At 47.7% G+C, this 18,132-nt stretch overlaps 1 protein-coding gene across 4 annotated transcripts in view; it reads right to left on the bottom strand.

Annotated features, from left to right (window-relative positions):
* Window positions 1–18,132, bottom strand: part of GARNL3 (GTPase activating Rap/RanGAP domain like 3) — a 949,195-nt gene that overhangs the window by 77,389 nt on the left and 853,674 nt on the right. For all 4 annotated transcript variants that reach the window (XM_085613708.1, XM_085613711.1, XM_085613709.1 and 1 more), the window contains one exon: window positions 154–258. In XM_085613708.1, the coding sequence (XP_085469834.1) occupies window positions 154–258 (105 nt within the window). The remainder of the gene's footprint in view (window positions 1–153; window positions 259–18,132) is intronic.

Genomic DNA, 18,132 nt, shown 5'->3' with positions numbered 1-18,132 from the left:
GTCACCTTGATCTAGAACCCAATAGAATTAGTCAACCACAGCTACAAGTGCCAACTCTGTGTTACAGAAAGATCTAATTTATATAGCATTTTTAATGAAGAGAACTGGCAGCAAAGAGATGGGGAGGTAGTTGCTTGGAATGAATCAACTTACCTGCCCTATTCTGACAAATTCTGCTTGCCTGGCCTCTTCTTTCTTCCGGGCTGATTTTGGGGATTCAGGTAAAACATCACTGAAAGACCTTCTGTTGAGCATGTTCTAGGAAGATAATACAGATGAATCCATACCCATAATATCTGAACTCTCTAGAACTTAAAACGGTCCAGTAATGACAGGATACATATCAACTAAAATATGTCCTTCTTAACTTAAAACTAGGCACACACTGACATCAACAACTCCTCAATACTCAACTGACAAGGACTGAAGAAATAAGGACATCAAACATTGCTAGTTTTTAAATGTGCTGGCTACAATGTTTGGTGAACTCATGCCTATAAAAACAAATTTAACTAAAGAGTTGTATATAGTGTCAGTGATATCACTTTGTAAACACTTCTGATCACTTGATAAACCTTCATGGATATTTGCATCACTGAACATTCCTGAGTATCGATAAAACTAGTCTCATCATTATCGGTTATCAATTATGTCATCATCATTATCATTATCTTTAGCATATACATAATCATCATTATCCTTATCAAGCACATAATCATTATCATATACATCATAATAATCGATATCAACATAATGAACAGCATCATTATCATCATTGTCATCATTGTGAGATACATAATTGTTACTGTCAAATTTATCATTCTTTGTCAACAATATCCCCATGATTTTAATCAGTAGCAACATTATCATCATCTTCACCTGACATTAACAAACTCTAAAAGTCATCAGAGAGCACAAAGACAATGATAATAGCTAGCGGTAAATGAGAACGGTAAGGTGTAAATTTGCTCTCCTGAAAGTCAGTGAACTGGTGGTCTTACACAACAAATAGAGTGAAGTCCTGTTGCTCTGGTGGGACACAAGACCCTTCAGGTAGACTGGCTTCCCAGTACTAATCAGGCAGGTTTAAGGAATAGAAAATGAGTTTGTAAATCTTGAACAAGAAGTATCAGGCAATTAAACCACATAAATAGTACAGGTGCACGTAATGTTTCACCTTTGCAGACATGTTAACTACTGGCTCTACTGGGAGCGACTACCCTCCAGTAAAGCAATGGATCCTAAGGTGTGGAAGGTTGTCTCATATGCAGTGGTCAGGGTTCTATGTGTTGACCTGGATCTATTTCAGATAACAACATACCATCCATCTGTGTCTGCTAGATGTTGCTGTATGTCTGAACCTATGCATAGTGTAATAAATGGAAATAATTTAAGTACACATATTAGCCCAGTGCCGGTTTGTTCAGCGGTGAACGTTTCCATTCCAAATAGCACTCTGACTTTGCAAGTGGCAGATTACTCTGGCATTCTCAGATGCACCTTTCCTGATTCTTGAAGGCATTTACACAAATGAAGCAAATTTAGGGCTAGATGTATGAGGAGATTTTGCCACCTATTCAGAGTCTCTATGATCACAAAATGAACCCTATGGTATGTACATGCCAAATCGCTCTCTAAAAGGTGTATTTTTAGGGTGTCCCCTCCAAATGGTGATTCGCAATGTGATGTATCAATGTTTTGTGACTTAAATCACAAACCATTTATATTTTACCATAAACATAGAGTAAATGGCAAGTGGTCTCAAAGAGATGCCCTGTATTTAAAACCAAACACATACATGATGCTTGTTAGACTTGTCATCTTTAGGGTGGTCTTTCCGCAAACCTTTGCCTTTTGATTCTCCTTTTTGTTGATTCTTTTTGTTGGCCTTAGGACTCTGAGTAGTTTACCACTGCTAACCAGTGTTAAAGTGCATTTACTTCTCCCCTAAACATGATGACATTGGTGTATACCTGATTTGCATATTTGGTACACTGACAGGGCCCTTGTGCAGTAGTATGACATTTACCCAGGGCCTATACTTCAAATGCTACTAGTGGGCAGCTGCACTGATTGTGGCACCCACAGAAGTAGCCTTTCAAACCTGTCTCAGGCTTGCCACTGCAGTGCCTGTGTGTGCAGTTTACTGACACTTTGACTTGCCATTTAAAACTACTTGCCAAGCCTTAAATTCCCCCTTTTTACTCACAAGTCACCCCTATGATAGGCCCTAAGTAACCCTAAGGGCAGGGCACCATGGAAGTAAAAGGCAGTACATGTACCTGTATGTTTTGCACGCCTTGGTAGCGACAGCCTACTTCATTTTTTACTACTGCAAGGCATACCCCTCTCATAGACCAGCTTTGGGAATTCCTTAATACACTTTTAAGCTGTAATTCTTGATCAGAGAGGAATAGCTTTTACATGTTTGATATATTTAGAATGGGAATTATCAATCCCCCTTACAGGTGTAGTTGGATTTAACATTACTGTTTTAGAAATGTCACTATTAGAAAGTGGTCATTTCTCTGTACTTACTGCTCTTTGTTCCTGACAGCCTGTCTCCAATACACGTCTGGGTTGGGTGACAGCTACACTTTGTGCATTTTATATAGACGGCTACAAACTCAGGAAGGTGAGGCTCATCTGCATTCTGAGCACTCATCTGCATTCATCTGCATTCTGATGTGTTTTCCTGGGCAGGCACGAATGGGAGGGACTGACACTTCCTCTTCAAAAGGTTTTGTCCAGCTCACACACAAATCACTGATTTACCCCTCCCCCAGGGTTAGCCTGACAGACAGGACTGGGTCCAAAGGGATCCTTGTGCACTTCAGAGAGTTCCTTTGAAGTCACCCCCTATCAAAGGCACTTTTGGGTATAAGTACTGAGTCTCTGTCCCCCTAAAATCACACACTTCTGGATCTTGAACTGAACCTCTATCAGAATGACTGCTGTGCTGCTTAAAGGACTCAACTGGACTGTTTTTCTGGAAAAACTGCTTTTCTGCTTGTTGCCCTGCTGCTCCCTGACTCTCCTGGAAGGACTCTGCCTTCCCTCAAAGAGATCGACAAGGGCTTGTTGGCTTGCCTCCTGTTTTCTGAAGTCTCAGGGACACAAACGACTATCTAAAGATTAACTGGTGGTGCTGGATTCTGCCTTCTGTGAGTCCTAACTATACCTGAGGTGTCCCCTGCAATCTCTGGGCCTCAGAAGTGGGTACTGCAGCTGTTTTCATCCAAAATCCTACACATTGCATTGACTGCACGAGAAATTCCGACACATTGCACATCTATGCCAAAGCAGATACTGCTCGGCGACAGCGGTTCCACAGCCTGCATGGCTCGATGACGACACTCTGCGCGGCTCAATAATGGTGCATTGCTTTCACCTTAATAGAGCTGGATTGCAGTTGGCCTGAACTTTGGATTCGCACCGGTCCCTCGCGACCTCAAGCAACCTTTTGATCGCTAGTGACTTCTAAGCACTATTTTTGGTTTATATTGGATGTTTGTTGTTTTGGTCTTATTTTGGTTAGAAAAATATTCTCAAATTTTTTAAACCTGTGCAGAATCTGTTTGTGGTGCATTCATTGTGTTACTGTATGTGCCTTTGTAGTTAAGCTTGACTGCTCTGTGCCAAGTTACCAGAGGTTGAGGACATGTTTTCTTACTATGTATCTAGCTTACTCTGACTAGAGTGGTGGTTCCTGCCTGGCTGGGATGCATACCTCTGTCAAGCAGGAATCCTATTTCTAACAGTGATCTACTGATTCTCAAGCCATCTTCCCTGAGATGGCAGCAAATCATAGAAGGTCACTGTTTGTGACCTATCTTATTTTTTTTTTTTTTTTTTTTTTTTAAAGACCTTTATTGTGCGAAGGAATGGTTACACTGCGTCACGCCAACAACCCGGAGGCAGGCCGCGATATCGACAAATGTTTCCAATTGAGGTGTACCGCATCAGGAGTCATAAACAATATCAGCATCCTAACATACAGGGAGAGGCACACCCTCGGCCCTGGTGAGGAGTACAATGGCGCGACCAGTGAAGAGTGGAGGGTCTTACATTTTCTGGGTTTCGTGAACTGGAATCGAATCCTAGGCACACGGTCCCGTCCTGACACTCCGGCGAGTACTAGGACCGCAGCTCATGGAGAGGGTAACTTATAGGTAAATCGTCCACTACCACCTTTTCTCCCAACCCCCCCGCAACAATCGGAGGGAAACAGCAAACTTTCGGTGCGGAGCTATTGCAGAAAACCAACAGACATCTCAGCTCGCTTACGCAGGGGCTAACATACCAGGACCCGTCCGTCATAGAGGGACGACTACAAGCAGCATTGGTGGCTGCAGGAGGTTCGCAAAGCAGCAGCTATAGGGCGGGGGCGGGGGGCGGGGGACGCAGCAGGACAAAGCAGCGAGACGCCCGGACGGGGAGGGGGGCAACACGTCAAATCCTACAGGCATGCAGCAGGCACGGGATCCGGCAGGAGCAACACACTCCGCAGCCCTCAGGCACACCCCCCAAGCAAGCATCCATCCTTCCATCACAATGCGTACAGGGCTCAAAGGTTCACCCCATGTCATCCGAAACACCCGTCCCGGGGGAGTCCACAGAGGAAGCCGAACCCGCCCGCTCTCTTGTCCACTGCAGGAAGGGTTCCCAGATGTCGTTGGGCCTAGATGCGGTGGGCATCGTCTCCCAGTAGGTCGTGAGCTGTGTCTGACCATATGTAACGTCGCGAACCCATGCGGCGAACGTAGGCAAGGCTCCACGGCCCCAGTGTATCGCCACCTGGCGTTTAGCGTAGAGTAGCAGCATCGCGTGCAGTTTCCTGTCAGCGGGTTCGGTGTCTTTAACGTATCCCAGGAGCCCCAAAAGCGGAGTGGGTTCATCTGTCCTGTGTAAAATGCGGTTGATGGCCTCAAAGATGCTCGACCAGTACTCAACTAGCTTAGGGCAGCTCCACGCCACGTGGATGAAGGACGCGTCAGCTCCACCACACTTCCAACAGGAAGCGTCAGTGCGGATCCCCATGCGGTGTAGCAGCACTGGTGTGCGATAGTACCGGTGCAAGAATTTAAAATGGACCAGTCGAAGTCTATAGTTCGGTGACAGCGCTGTGAGTTGCGTACAGCAGTATTCCCACATAGCATCTGACAGGGTATCGTCCAGATCTGTGGCCCAAGCCTGTTTGGCCCCAGGCACGGTGAGCGGGGCCTGCTCCTGCATGCAGTTGTATAGTCTAGATACTAGTTTCGCGGGGAGGGTCGTGACAGCAAGTTTTGGAGGGCATCCAGTTGTGGGGGTTCCTCGGGGAATTGAGGCCACATCTTCTTGCAGGACTCCCGGAGAGAGTGATACAGAAGCGCGTCCGAGAACGAGGTAGGCCGTCCGTCCTCACGGACACCCAACTCACCAAACGTCCCATCAGGGTAGATGTCAGCGAAAGTGGCCACCCGTCTCCCCTGGAGCGTGATGATATCTCCCCTAGCGCTAAGGCAAGGCAGCATCGGATTGCTACGCAGCGGAATGGCCGGCGCATAGAGCAAGGGAAGGCCCGCCCTCCGGCGTAGCTCCTTCCATGACCAGCGGATCATCTCAACGGTGTCCACCTCCTTCGAGGGGCGGGAAACCCTGCCATACAACGCCACCCGAAGTGGCAGCGGGGCAACCGCGGCCAATTCCACCGCCACATGCGGCTGGTAGGGGGTGGGGAACACCCAGAAGTGCAAAAATTGAGCCTGAGCGCACAGCGAGTAAAGCTTAAGATCAGGCGCTCCAAGGCCCCCCTGTCGCAGCGGGAGTGTGAGCAAAGCCCAAGAGGTCCGCGCCTGCCGCCCAGCCCACACCAGAGACACAAGCAGGGAGCGGACTCGTGCATGGAAGCACGCAGTCATGGGCAGCGGAAGATTAACGAACAGATATAAGAATTTCGGGAGAACTACCATCTTTGCCAGTGCAACCCTCGCGACCAGGGACAGGGGAAGTTTATTCCAGACCTCCACCCTCCGCTCCAGCCAGTCGACCGCTCTGCCGAAGTTGAGAGACCATAGTTCCTGCGTGTCTCGACTAATCCAAATACCCAAATATTTGACCGCGTCAGTCTCCCAACGTAGGGGGTAGTCCGAAGGAGGTTGAGCTGTCTCGTCCGTGAGAGGGAACGCAACTGACTTGGACCAGTTTATAGACACGCCCGCCAGACCCTCGAAACGTACAAATTCTCGAAGCAATGGGTTCAAATTCTCCGCGGGGCTGGAGACATACAGAGTAACGTCATCTGCATAAAGTGAGATCAGCAGACTGCGAGAGCTGAAGCCTATCCCTCTCGCCGTGTGGTGTTGGCGTATTCTGGCCGCCAGTGGCTCCATCGCAATAGCGAAGAGGAGGGGCGACAGTGGGCATCCCTGTCTAGTCCCCCTGGAGATGGGAAAGGGCTCGGACACCAGGCCATTCACTCGCACCCGAGCGCGAGGTCTGTCATATAGCAATTGGATGAGAGTAATAAAGTTACGACTAAAGCCCATCCTGCCCAAGACACGAAATAGGTACGGCCACTCTAGCGAATCGAAGGCCTTGGTCGCGTCTAAAAACACGACCGCGGCCTGGACGGAGGGGTGGAGATAATGTAGGATGGAGAAAAGTGTTCTGAGGTTGTGCGAGGTGGCCCGGCCAGGGATAAATCCTGACTGGTCCGGGAGAGCGATGATCGGCAGCAGCGGCTGTAGTTTGTCCGCAATGACCTTGGCAAAGATTTTGGCGTCAACATTTATGAGAGAAAGGGGACGATAGGAGTCCAGGTACAGTTCGTCTTTGTCGGGTTTTAATAGAGTGACAATGAGTGCCTCGCGCATGGAGTCTGGGAGAGCATTCAGCTTCAGCGCCTCCACGAATACAGAGTGCAATTTCGGGGCCAGTTCTTCAGCGTATGTCTTGTAAAACATTGTGGTGAGGCCATCTGGGCCGGGAGCTTTATTAGCCGGCATGCTTTTGATAACCTGAGCTATGTCCTGGGCCGAGACAGGCAGGTCCATGTATTTTCTATGGTTGTCATTGAACCAGACAAGGGCGATAGAGTCAAGAAAATCGTCCAGGGAAGTCGGGGCAGCAGAGTGTTTGGACGTGTATAGGGAAGCATAAAAATCGGCAAAGGCCTTCAGCACCGCCTCCTGGCCCGTGACCTGTGTCCCCTCACTGTTCATGATAGTGTGTACATAGCGCGCCTGAGCCTGGGGAGCAATCAGCCTAGCTAGTGTCCTGCTCGGTCTATCACCCTCCCCGTATCTGCGGGCTTCGGCCTGTTTCCCTAAGAACTTCACCTCTCTCTGCGCCTCCTCGTTGAACTCCAACAGTTTTGCTTTAAGACTACCTGCAATAGCCAACGTCGGGTCTCGGCAGAAGGCCGAGTCCAGCTCCTTGAGTTCTTGCTCTAGCTTAGCCAGTGTCTGACGTATGGAATGTAGCACCCCTGCCCGTCGAGCTATACATTGGCCCCGTATTACCGCCTTAAAGGCGTCCCACACCACGGCCTCAGAAGAGGCCGAACCCTCGTTGTCCGCAAAGTACTTGACAATGTCATCTCTAATTTCTTCCGTGAACACCTGATCTGTGAGAGCGTGGGGCGGCAGCCGCCACGAAAACGCCCTAGGGGCCACGTTAGGTATCCGTAGCTCTAGCATGCAGGGGGCGTGGTCCGAGAGCGACCTAGCCTGAATATCTACCTCCCCCACCCATGTAGCCACCTCAGGAGACAGCAGCCAAAAGTCTAGGCGGGACCAAGCGTCGTGATGGCACGTGATACAGGTCCCCATTCTCTCCCCAGGGTGCCGAAGTCTCCACACATCAGTCAGTCTCCCCTCCTCCAGCACATCCAACAACGCCTGTCTCGCCCTCGCATGTGTAGGTCTACTAGCACCCCGTCTGTCCAATTCGTCGTCCAGCACCACGTTGAAGTCCCCCCCCACCACTATCAGGTTACAATCAAGCAACACAATTTGCGCCCAAACATTGCGAAAGAATTCAGGGTCATCCACATTGGGGCCATATACAGCGGCCAGAACTAGCGGTCTACCCTGCAATGAGCCATGCACCAGTACATAACGACCCTCCTTATCCAGCACACAATGATGTTCTCTCCAATCCAACCCCTTCCGTATAAGGACAGCCACCCCCCGGGCATAGTTAGAGTATATAGCTGAATATACATGCGACCACCTGTGGTGTTTCAGCCTGGGCGATGGGGTCGAGTTAATGTGAGTTTCCTGCAACAAGCAAATGTCTACATTGTGTCTGGTCAACATAGTATGCATCAATCAGGCTTTTTTATAGTCCCCAAGGCCACGAATGTTCCAAGTCCACAGTTTAACTCCCCCCATGTCTGTGGCACATCCAGGGCAACCAGGCCGCCGCCCCGCTCCCCCACCCCACACAAACAGGCCCAGACCGCCGCCTACCCCCGCGCAGCACAGTCAGGAGATGAAATATTGCAATACGCTCCACCAGCACCGGTAACCAAACACTCAACATTCCCCCCCAACCCCCACCCACGCCAACCCCCCAAACAGGTTGCGCTAGAATCCCATTTGTGCTCTGAATCGCACTTGAGTCAACTGAGAACAAAAACAACAGGAGATTCCCCATGGGGCGAGGCGCTCCCAGCTGACACCCCTGAATACACAGGGTGGCTGCACACTGAAGGTTCTAAGCGACACCCAAGAGGTGCCCAGCAGCATGGAACAAACAGTACTGGAGCTGTTTGCCGTCCAATATGCCCCAGACCTGTGACACAATCAGCAACCAAGACCCTCCCAACATGAGCGGGCCAGCTCCATCAGTTCCAGTAGCGTACCCCAGTTCACATCCAGAGGGGACCAATCAGTCCAGCAAATGACAGCTTTAGTGGAAGGGGCCAACACAGATCACATTACCCTCGGTACCTCAATCGTTGTCGCTCGTGCAGGCCGCGTCCTCCTCCAGCCTCGGCGACTTGCGTCTGGCACCAGGGCCACTGATGTGTTTAGCGAACTTTAGGGCTGACTTAGCGTCGGTGAAAAAGTGAGCAGTTCGTTCATGGAAGATTTTCAATTTTGCTGGGTATAACAAGGAGTATTGGACTCCGGCCTGCATCAGGAGCTTCTTCGCAGGTATGAACTCCTTTCTGGCTGCCTGGACACGGGGGGTGAAATCAGGGTAAAATGAGATATGATTCCCTTTATGGATGATCTGGCCCTTTTCACGGGCCATCTGCAGGATGCGGTCCCTATCTTGAAAGTTGAGTAGCTTGACTAATATAGGGCGTGGGGTGGCGCCTGGTGGCGGTCTCTTGCCCAGTGTCCTGTGCGCCCTCTCCACCGTGAACACCTGGGACAGGTCCGGGTCGAACAGCTCGTGTAAAAGATCAGACACAAAGATCTCCATCTTTCCGGTGTTGTCTGTCTCCGGAATTCCCGTGATTCGGACGTTGGACCTCCGGGAACGCGCTTCCAGATCGTCCGCCTTTGCTCGCATGGCCTCCAGTTCGCGCTCAATATTGGTGATGTGGTTTTTCGCCTGCTGCTGAAACTCGGCACACTCGGCATGTTTGGTCTCTAGGCAGTCCAGCCTCGTTTCGTGCACGTCCACTTTGGACTTTACCGCCTCTAGTTGTGCAGCCATAGCATCCAGCTTTGCGTCGATACTCTTCAGGCTAGATCTGACCTCCATCATTAAAGCGCCAAAATCAACTTCGGCCGCAGGGCTCTTAGGAGGTGACGACGCGGCCCCCGTTTCCACTGCCTGTTGCTTGGCCTTCTGCTTGTGGTCAAAAGTCAATTTAGGCTGCTTGGCATCCTTCGTGCCCCCCATCACTGGCTCGCGCGGGGCTCGGAGCTCAGGCCGTGGCAGAAAGCGCTCTCCGGCGCGCCGCGCAGGCCCTTAGAACTGACTGGCACAGTGCGAGGCGTCCCAAGAGGGAACTCGGGGGCAGTAGCGCCAAATCACAGTGGACTGCCCAGTGTCCTACGGCGACTCCACCAAGTTTCCCCCACGATCTCCTAGTGGAGGACAAAGCACGTGAGAGGCTCCTGAGAGGCTCCGGCAGAAGCAGGCCGAGGCCGTCAGCACGTTATTTTGCGTCCGGGAGCGGAGCTCCTGGTGTCAGGGCAAGATCGACACCTGAACACCCAACGGCGATCAGCAGGGGCTCCGGGGCACGCCAAGCAAGGGGCATACACAGTGTGGGCTGTAGTGCGCCACGGGTCCGCAGCTTCTCCTCTAACGACCCGGACGCACCGCAAAATGGCGGCGTCGCGTCTCTACCTCAGCCCTTCCCCCGATCTGTTACCTCTGGTGAATGGCCGCTCCGCTCCCTCCTTCCGTGCGCAATTATCACCGCGTAGTGGCCGCCGACAGCCTCCAGCCTCGCATCCAGGGCGCCTGATTGACCTCCACTCCGCCGATCTCCGTGGGCCTAGGAATCCCCGAGGTCCAGTCAGGCGTCACCGCCGCCTCGAGTTCCGCAGCTGCAGACGGGCTCCAGCAGTCGGGCCGGCGTCAATCACGGTCGCCAGGTCTCGGCGCGCAGCCGCTCGCGAGCGGCAAGGATCCAGTCGGTCGTGCCTCCGGGCTGCCGCATCAGTTTCACCCGGAAGCCGGGCCCCTCGGTAGCGTCGCTTAGGATTATAAAGGATTTATACTTGTGCAGCCGGCGGAGCTCGCTCAGAGAGCGGCCATTTCGCTGCTCGGTTAGCCACGCCCCCCTGTGACCTATCTTATTAATATACATAAGGTAGCTCTATTTGTGGCCCACTATAATTTGGAATTTCCTGACGTAACCTTTTGGTACAAAGGCTGGGTCACAAAATACCATTGAATTCACTAAATGTCGGTCTACAAACTGCGACCACCGCTTTTAGCAGAATGCAGTGTTCATATATCTGACCCCCTACATGTCTAAACAGTCTTATTCATAAGTTCAAAGGCACGTTTCTAACTCTGAAAGGATGGTTTTGTGCTTGTAAATTAACGTAAAGCCACAAAGATGTTCACATCAGTAAATCTACTCACATGGTTGGGGAGTGAGTCAAGACTGGGCATTGCAGGGCCAAAATGCCCTACGAGTTTGTGAACACATACACATTTACACATCAGTGGGTGTTCACATACTCAACTCAAAACTTCTTCCCAACCTGTCAAGAACAGAGTGGAAAGAGGAAGGGCAACAGCCACAAAATTGGTGGGAATTTGGAGGAAGAGGAGAAGAACAATGTAGGTACACCTCAGCAGGGATAGTAAGTGCTATATAAATGAAATTGCAAATGCAATACAAGTTTGTACTTGCTCATTTTTTCATAAGAATAAATATGGCTGTGTATATATTTCCTCATGTGAAAATGGAATTCACAAATGTTTTTCAGATGTATGGCTGAAACCTCCCAGTTCTGAGAGGTTGATGTTGCAGGTTTCCAGGCGTACTGCACAAAACTGTTGTGAATTCCTTAAAGGGATAAATCTTCGTCCATGGAAAGTGATAGACCTTTGGAGGCTGATTTATGGTAATCAACTCTATTGCGTTTAAGGGGATGGCCTTAACGTGCTGGTAATGACCCAAGCCAGTACTCATCGAGTCATGCATAGGATGTTCTCATGAATACACTAATATTTCTCATGTAATTCTCAAGGCTAGTGCAGTAAAATATTTAAAAAAGTCTCTAGAGGAAAATTTCTAATTTAAGTGAGATTTACAATGAATTCCACTATTTCTAGTTATGTTCAACAGCTGTACGGTTCAAAGACTACCTGCATCTTCAAAATGTAGATTTGCAGATTTTGTACCTGGTGGAAAATGTTGCATGAGAAAATCTTGTGGTAAAAAGTGAACATGCTAGTTGTTCATTTCATTTTCTCAAGGGAGTTTAATTCTAGTATATTTTTGCCAAGATCGAGTTTGAGAGCTCATTTTAAAACACAGAGACGTCGTCGAAGCTGCTTCACCATTGCACTTGCTTATGGAGGCGCCAGATAGTTGCACATTTTACATTCAAAACATTGGTGTTACGGCAGTATTATTAAGGCAGTGACAGAAGCCTATTTATATTTCAATAATGGCACGACTACGACATCAAAGAGACAGTGGCACCAGTGACACAACATGCCTCTATCATACTTTGACACACCCCAAAGCTGGGAGAACCCTTTTTGTGCAGGCAGCAGCCCACAGTACCCTTATATAAGAACAATTATGCCAGAGCGCCTACCAGGGTGTTGAGTCCAGGTTGACCATGTGCCTCACATACGGACAGTGTAAAATTAATTTTATTCATGAACACTTTTATCCATGATGGGAATTCTGAATTCACACCCCTTTCCCTATTCATACAGAGTACCTCCAAGTAGGTCAGAAATGTGCAGAGCCCCCATTGCTCTCCATGATACAGCTCACTAGATATGTTATGTTATTGTGAGAAACCAGGGCTTTTTGCAGTGTCCTCCCACTTTGTGCCCCCCTTTTACTACTAGATGGAGGTTTTCTTATTCTGATTGTGCCCTGGGCTCTGCTAACCAGACCCAGGGCCAGAGCTCTGATTAAAAGTACATGGCAATTAGGCATAATTATAACTGGTATGACAGCCTACCTGTAAGTACCGAATATATGGTAAGGCAGGTAAGCTTAGAGGCCCAGGAGATTTAATGCTCGTAAGTGTGCACTGCTGTGTTGCCTGTTGTCATTTTAAAGTCAACCATGCTTTGCAGGCTGCTTTTAAAATTAAATTATATGCATATTCAACTTTGGAAGGAAAAGTACTACCAAAGTCTTAAATGACCTTATTTTTACATATACATCACCCTTAAGGTCTCCCGTAGCTTCCCCAGGGGTAGTGTGCCTTGTAACTATAAGCAGGGATATCTTAAAATATGTTTTATATGCCCTGGTGAGGGAAAACTGTCAATTTTGTGTTTCTCCATTGTATCTCAATGGCTTGATAGGCTATCATGAGAATACTTTAATAAAGTATAGCTATTGAAAATAAGTTAAACAACTTTATTTTCTGACAAACCAAAATCCAGCCTTTCAGTATCCTCTTCTGATTGACTAGCCTTTGAAAGGCTGAGCCAAACTGCTCTGATGAGGTGTGAAGTAGCCTGCATAGACAAAGGACATCTGGTGGGAGAAGATCGACAGCTGCAGAGGAAAATGCAGGATGGGGTGGAGTAGCCAAACTGGTCTTCAAAGAGGGAATGACAGTTAGGAAGAGACACAGGTTTGCCCCCTACATCCTGCACCTGCGGCCAGACGGGAGCCCCAGTAATTGAATTAGCATAGGGGCTGGAAGAGGAGTGTTATGGAAATGTAGCCACACCAGTGGGTTGACTTAGCCAGATCTTAACCTCGAAGAGAGAGTTTCTCCATTTTGGATTTTAAAGGAATAATGCTTTCTGTGACAAGAATATGCCACACTTTGGAAGGCGTTCTTGTACCTGAGGGTGGCACCCTGCAACCCTTTGATTAGGGGTGCCCCCCTGCTTGTCACCCATGAACACTGGGTAAATATGGGAGAGCTGCCCAGCAACCCAGATCCCTGCCTTGAAACGAAAGGACTGCCCTGCTGGACCCTTGGACTGCACAAGAGAGGACTGCACTCATAAGGAATGCACCTGCTGCACAATTTGGTTGTCAGCCCTAAAAGGACTTGAATCTGAAGGAGTGGGTTCCCTGAAAGCAACAAGACAAAAGAGCTTCACCTGCATCATATCCAGTTAGAAGAACCCATCTAGACAGCGTTCAATAGACTTTTGAAAATTTGACCAGGACGTTGTGGGTCTTGTAGTCCCAAATGCCCAAGGGGCAACTCAGAGATTTTGGGACCTTGGAATTGTGTTGTGGGCCCTCTAAGACAAAGAGAAACCCCTGGTGAAGAAGGATTACCCTGATTGATCCTTGGACTGCACAAGAGAGGCCTGCACTCATACGGACTGCACCTTCTGAGCTCACAGGGCTTCACAACAAAAGGACTTGACTTGTCTTAAAGGATAAGCAGTGGACTCCCTGATCAGCAGGAGGTAGAAAAGTGGTGGAAGGGCAACCTGCAACATCAACAATGAGGACAACTCCAGCTGGCAAGCTTCACCTGGATTTTACCAGAGATTCAGAACCATTGGCTAGTTTTGTGGTCCACTTATTTGCATGAAGAGGCACTTCTGGAAGTAAGTGCAAAAGTGTTACATCATGGGCAGACTGGACTCTTGACTTTTTCCCGGTCCAACGCAACCTTTTTTAACCCTTTGAGTGCTATTTGAGTATAAGCGCTAGTTTTTATTTTTAATGATTAGAAATTCATATTTCTGGTTCCCTATATTGGATTTTGTTTGTTTTGGTGTCATTTTAATCATAGAAAATATTTCATATTTGTATAAATTGGTGTTGCATTTTTATTGTGTGTTGTATCTTCCTTATTTGATGTATAGGTGTTTCAAATGCTTTACACACCTGTCTCCTAAGTTAAACCTGCCTGCTCATAGCCAGTTACCAAGGATTGAGCCAGGGAATCATTTATTGAGACCCTGACTGGACCATATATTGTGATTTTTGTGGTCTAGTTACTAATGGTAGGTACCTATCTACACCTACGAAAAACCACATTTCTGCAGTTATGTTATGCAGATTTGTGGAGCGCCCTATGACCTGGGGGGTTTATCCTGGTGCTGAGCAGGTGTGAGTCTAGTCAAACCTAGGACCTAGTTTAACTACTCAAAAAGCCAGGTCTTCACCTTCTTGTGGAATTCAGGAAATGAGGAGGCTCTAATGTTTAGCGGTAGGTTGTTCCACGCTTTAGTAGTGTTGTAGAAGAAATATCGGGGCATATTATCAAGCACGGCGTTAAAATTATTGCCGCTTTAGCGGCAGAAAACTGGCGCTAAAGCGGCGATAATGGGCTTGATAATATGCCCGTGAGAATTCCAATAGAAGCCCATGTTGACACCAGAACATGGGCTTCTATTGGAATTCTCAAGGGTATATTATCAAGCCCATTATCACCGCTTTAGCGGCAGTTTTCTGCCGCTAAAGCGGCGATAATTTTAACGCCGTTTCTTGATAATATGCCCCATCGAGTGCTAGTTCTGTGCAAATAAGAGCCAGGATGAGCAGAGTTCTCTTGAATGTATTGTTGAGGTATGCTGGGCCAATGTTATGTGGTGCTTTGAAAGTGTGGGTAAGGAGTTGGAATTGTACTCGTTTGTGTAATGGGAGCCAGTGGAACTCCTTCGGGTGTGCTGTGATGTGAGTGCTGTGTGAGAGATTGAGAGTGAATATGACCACTGAGTTCTGCAGGATTTGTAGCCTTCTGATTAGTTTTTGTTGCTCCCAGCATAGAGGGTTTTCCTGTAGTTCAGCTTGCTTGAGGGTGTGCATATCTTAAGGGTATAGAAACATAAGGTGGTGACAGCGTTGACTAACGCGGTCATGTTGAGTTTGCTGGCGATTACAATCTTGGGGTTCTTGGCGTTCTTGGTGATGGGGATGGGTGTCAGTTCTAACTCTATTGGCCACCAGGTGAAGTCCTAGGGTAAAGTACTCTTACCAAAGGTCACAATTTCGTTCTTGTAAGTGTTTAGCTTTAGATAGCTGGTCTTCGCCCAGTGGTGAATTTCAGTCATACAGGAATTGAATTTGTTTCGGGTACTGGACGTCTTGTTTGTGAGTGAGAGAATATTTTTCGTGCCTCTGGCGAAGGAGAGGACGTTGATGCTGTGAGAGCAGATGATGCGTCCGAGGTGCATGGTAAAAAGCTAACTGACTGGGTGTTTCCAATCAAGAAGGAGCAGATCCATCGGAGTGCGTGTCCTTGGATTGATGTTGTGTAGGCATGGATGGGGTGGAAGGCCATGTCAAATGCTGCAGAGATAGCCAGGATCCTGTCACTCCTCTGTCCAGAGTCATGCAGATGTCATTTATGGAGTTAATGACGGCGGTTTCCATGCTGGGATTCAGTCTGAAAGCAGACTGAGTAGACTTAAATAGCTGGTGGTCATGTAGGTATTCAGTAAGGCATCTGTTGATGATTTCATCTAAGACCTTGACTGGGAATGGTAACAGGGAGATAAGTAGTTGGCGAACATTAAAAGGTTAGCAGTGGGTTTCTTCAGAAATGAGAGAACAGTTGTGTGCTTTTCAGTGTTATGAAGCTCATAAAAAGATAGAGGCATTCTGTAGCTTTGAGCATGGTGCTGAAAGGCTGCCTCTGGAGTAGGCACGGTGGGGACAGGGGTCCGATGGGGCTAGACCATGTGGCTAGCGTTGGTTCTTTGGATAAGATCAGGAGGCATTTTTTGAGGACTTTCTGGTCAGGTTGTTGGTTGAAGTTGCTGTAAATGGTGGAAACTTGTTGCTGAATAATTGAGAGAGATTGTTGCAGACGCCCTGCAAGGAGGTCATCAACTTGAGGTGGCCGCTGGTGAGGTGAAATCCTCACAATTGTTAAGATTTCTTTGCTTCTGTTGGTGCCGACTTCGATGTAGTCCACTAGAGGGAGACATTTGGTGGCCCGAATCATTTGGTGGTAGCATCTCAGGACTGATTTGAGCTTGCTCCTCTCTGTACTGCCCTGGCCTACTCTCCATTTGTGCTCCAGTTGTTTAAAATGTTTTTTCATTAGTTTGAGTTCCTCTGTGTACCAAATTGGCCTTGGGTCTAGGTCTTGTTGTGTTGCTGTGTTTGAGGAGGGCCAGGGAGTCAGCGAAGGAGGGGATACAATTGCTGAAGTTGTTGATGCTTTGAGGAGGCTGTGCTCGAAATGGTGAGTGTTGATAGCAGTGTCCCAGTCCCTGTCAGCGATGCTGTTCCAGTTCGGATGGGTTGGTTTGGCAGAGGTGTGTGTGCATTGAACGGGGATGGGAATGCAGAGATTGATGAAAGCATGCCCTGTCCAGGAGAAGGGTGTGGGCTCATCCACTCTGACATTGTCAAAGGTGGTGAAAATAGGATCCAGGAGGTGTCCAGGGGATAGGTAGGTCCCATTACTTGTTGAGGAAGGCCCAGGCTTCATTCCTCCCTGTAATATTTATAGACTATAGAACACGCCATGGGAATCCTGTTTGTATTTGAATCTCTAAAGATATTTTCAAACCAGGTCTATGTTTCATTTTCAGAAACTGTGTTGAGTTTAATGAAATCAAAATTAATATAGAAAATCGTGGGCGCTGTGCAGCAGGTGAGTAGCTTTATAATTTGTGAGGTGGATATTTTATTGATTGTTCTTTTGTCTTATGCTCATAAAAAAATGACAGGTGCGAAGTAGGGAATCAGACTTTTAGGTTGTTGAGTAGAAAAGGCTTGATGTCAGCTCTCACTGGCCTCACATACTGTCAAACAAGAGTGATCCAAAAAGGTTAGTCAGTTGTTTGCAAGGGTGTGCTGGGGTTCTGTTTGGTAGCTTGACCTGAATGGAAAGGCAACCTTCAGAAAAATGTTCATGGGGGTCTGTTATTTTTCAAGTAAACAGTCAAAACGCAATCAAGTAACAGAAAAAAATAAAATAACAGACCAGGTCCACCCCATACAGCATTAAAAAGAGAAAATGTAATGAAAACAATACCACAATAATTAGAACAGGTTTCTAAAGCGTTTGAAACGTTATTCAAGATTCTAAAAGGAACAAAAGCAGTTCAGTACTCAAAAACAAGTGTTCTTTGGGTCATTAAAGTATTTCCAATTTAGCTATATTCAGCATTGTAAGGCATATGTATTTGATGAATTCACAAAAATAAGCCACTGCAGTGATGCTCAGATCTTCACACACATTTTAGATGGTGTACACATGTATAGCAGAAGGCGTCTCTTTCTTGCAAGTTCCATTCTTTTGGAAGATTCCTTTCCTTGGAATTCTCCTCTAACTTGGAAGATGGCTGTAGGCAGCAAGCAGTCATTCCCTTGAGCTGTTGTAATGGCATGGAATTCTCTGCCAGCATCCTTGAGAAAACTAATTCCTCTCATACCTTTCAGAAATAACTTGAGTCACTTATTCAAGAAACTTCAAACTTTATCCATTGCTTCTAAGTATTCCTTTACACCTTAACTCAATACATGTTTCAATCCACTTTGCTCATCTAACTTACTGCTTGAAAAATAATTTGCTCCTTCAAACGTTCTTCTTT

This window comes from Triturus cristatus, chromosome 1_2 (genome assembly GCF_964204655.1).
Source record: "Triturus cristatus chromosome 1_2, aTriCri1.1, whole genome shotgun sequence".
In the NCBI taxonomy this organism is placed as follows: domain Eukaryota; kingdom Metazoa; phylum Chordata; class Amphibia; order Caudata; family Salamandridae; genus Triturus; species Triturus cristatus.
This window is presented reverse-complemented; position numbering and strand designations above follow the sequence as displayed.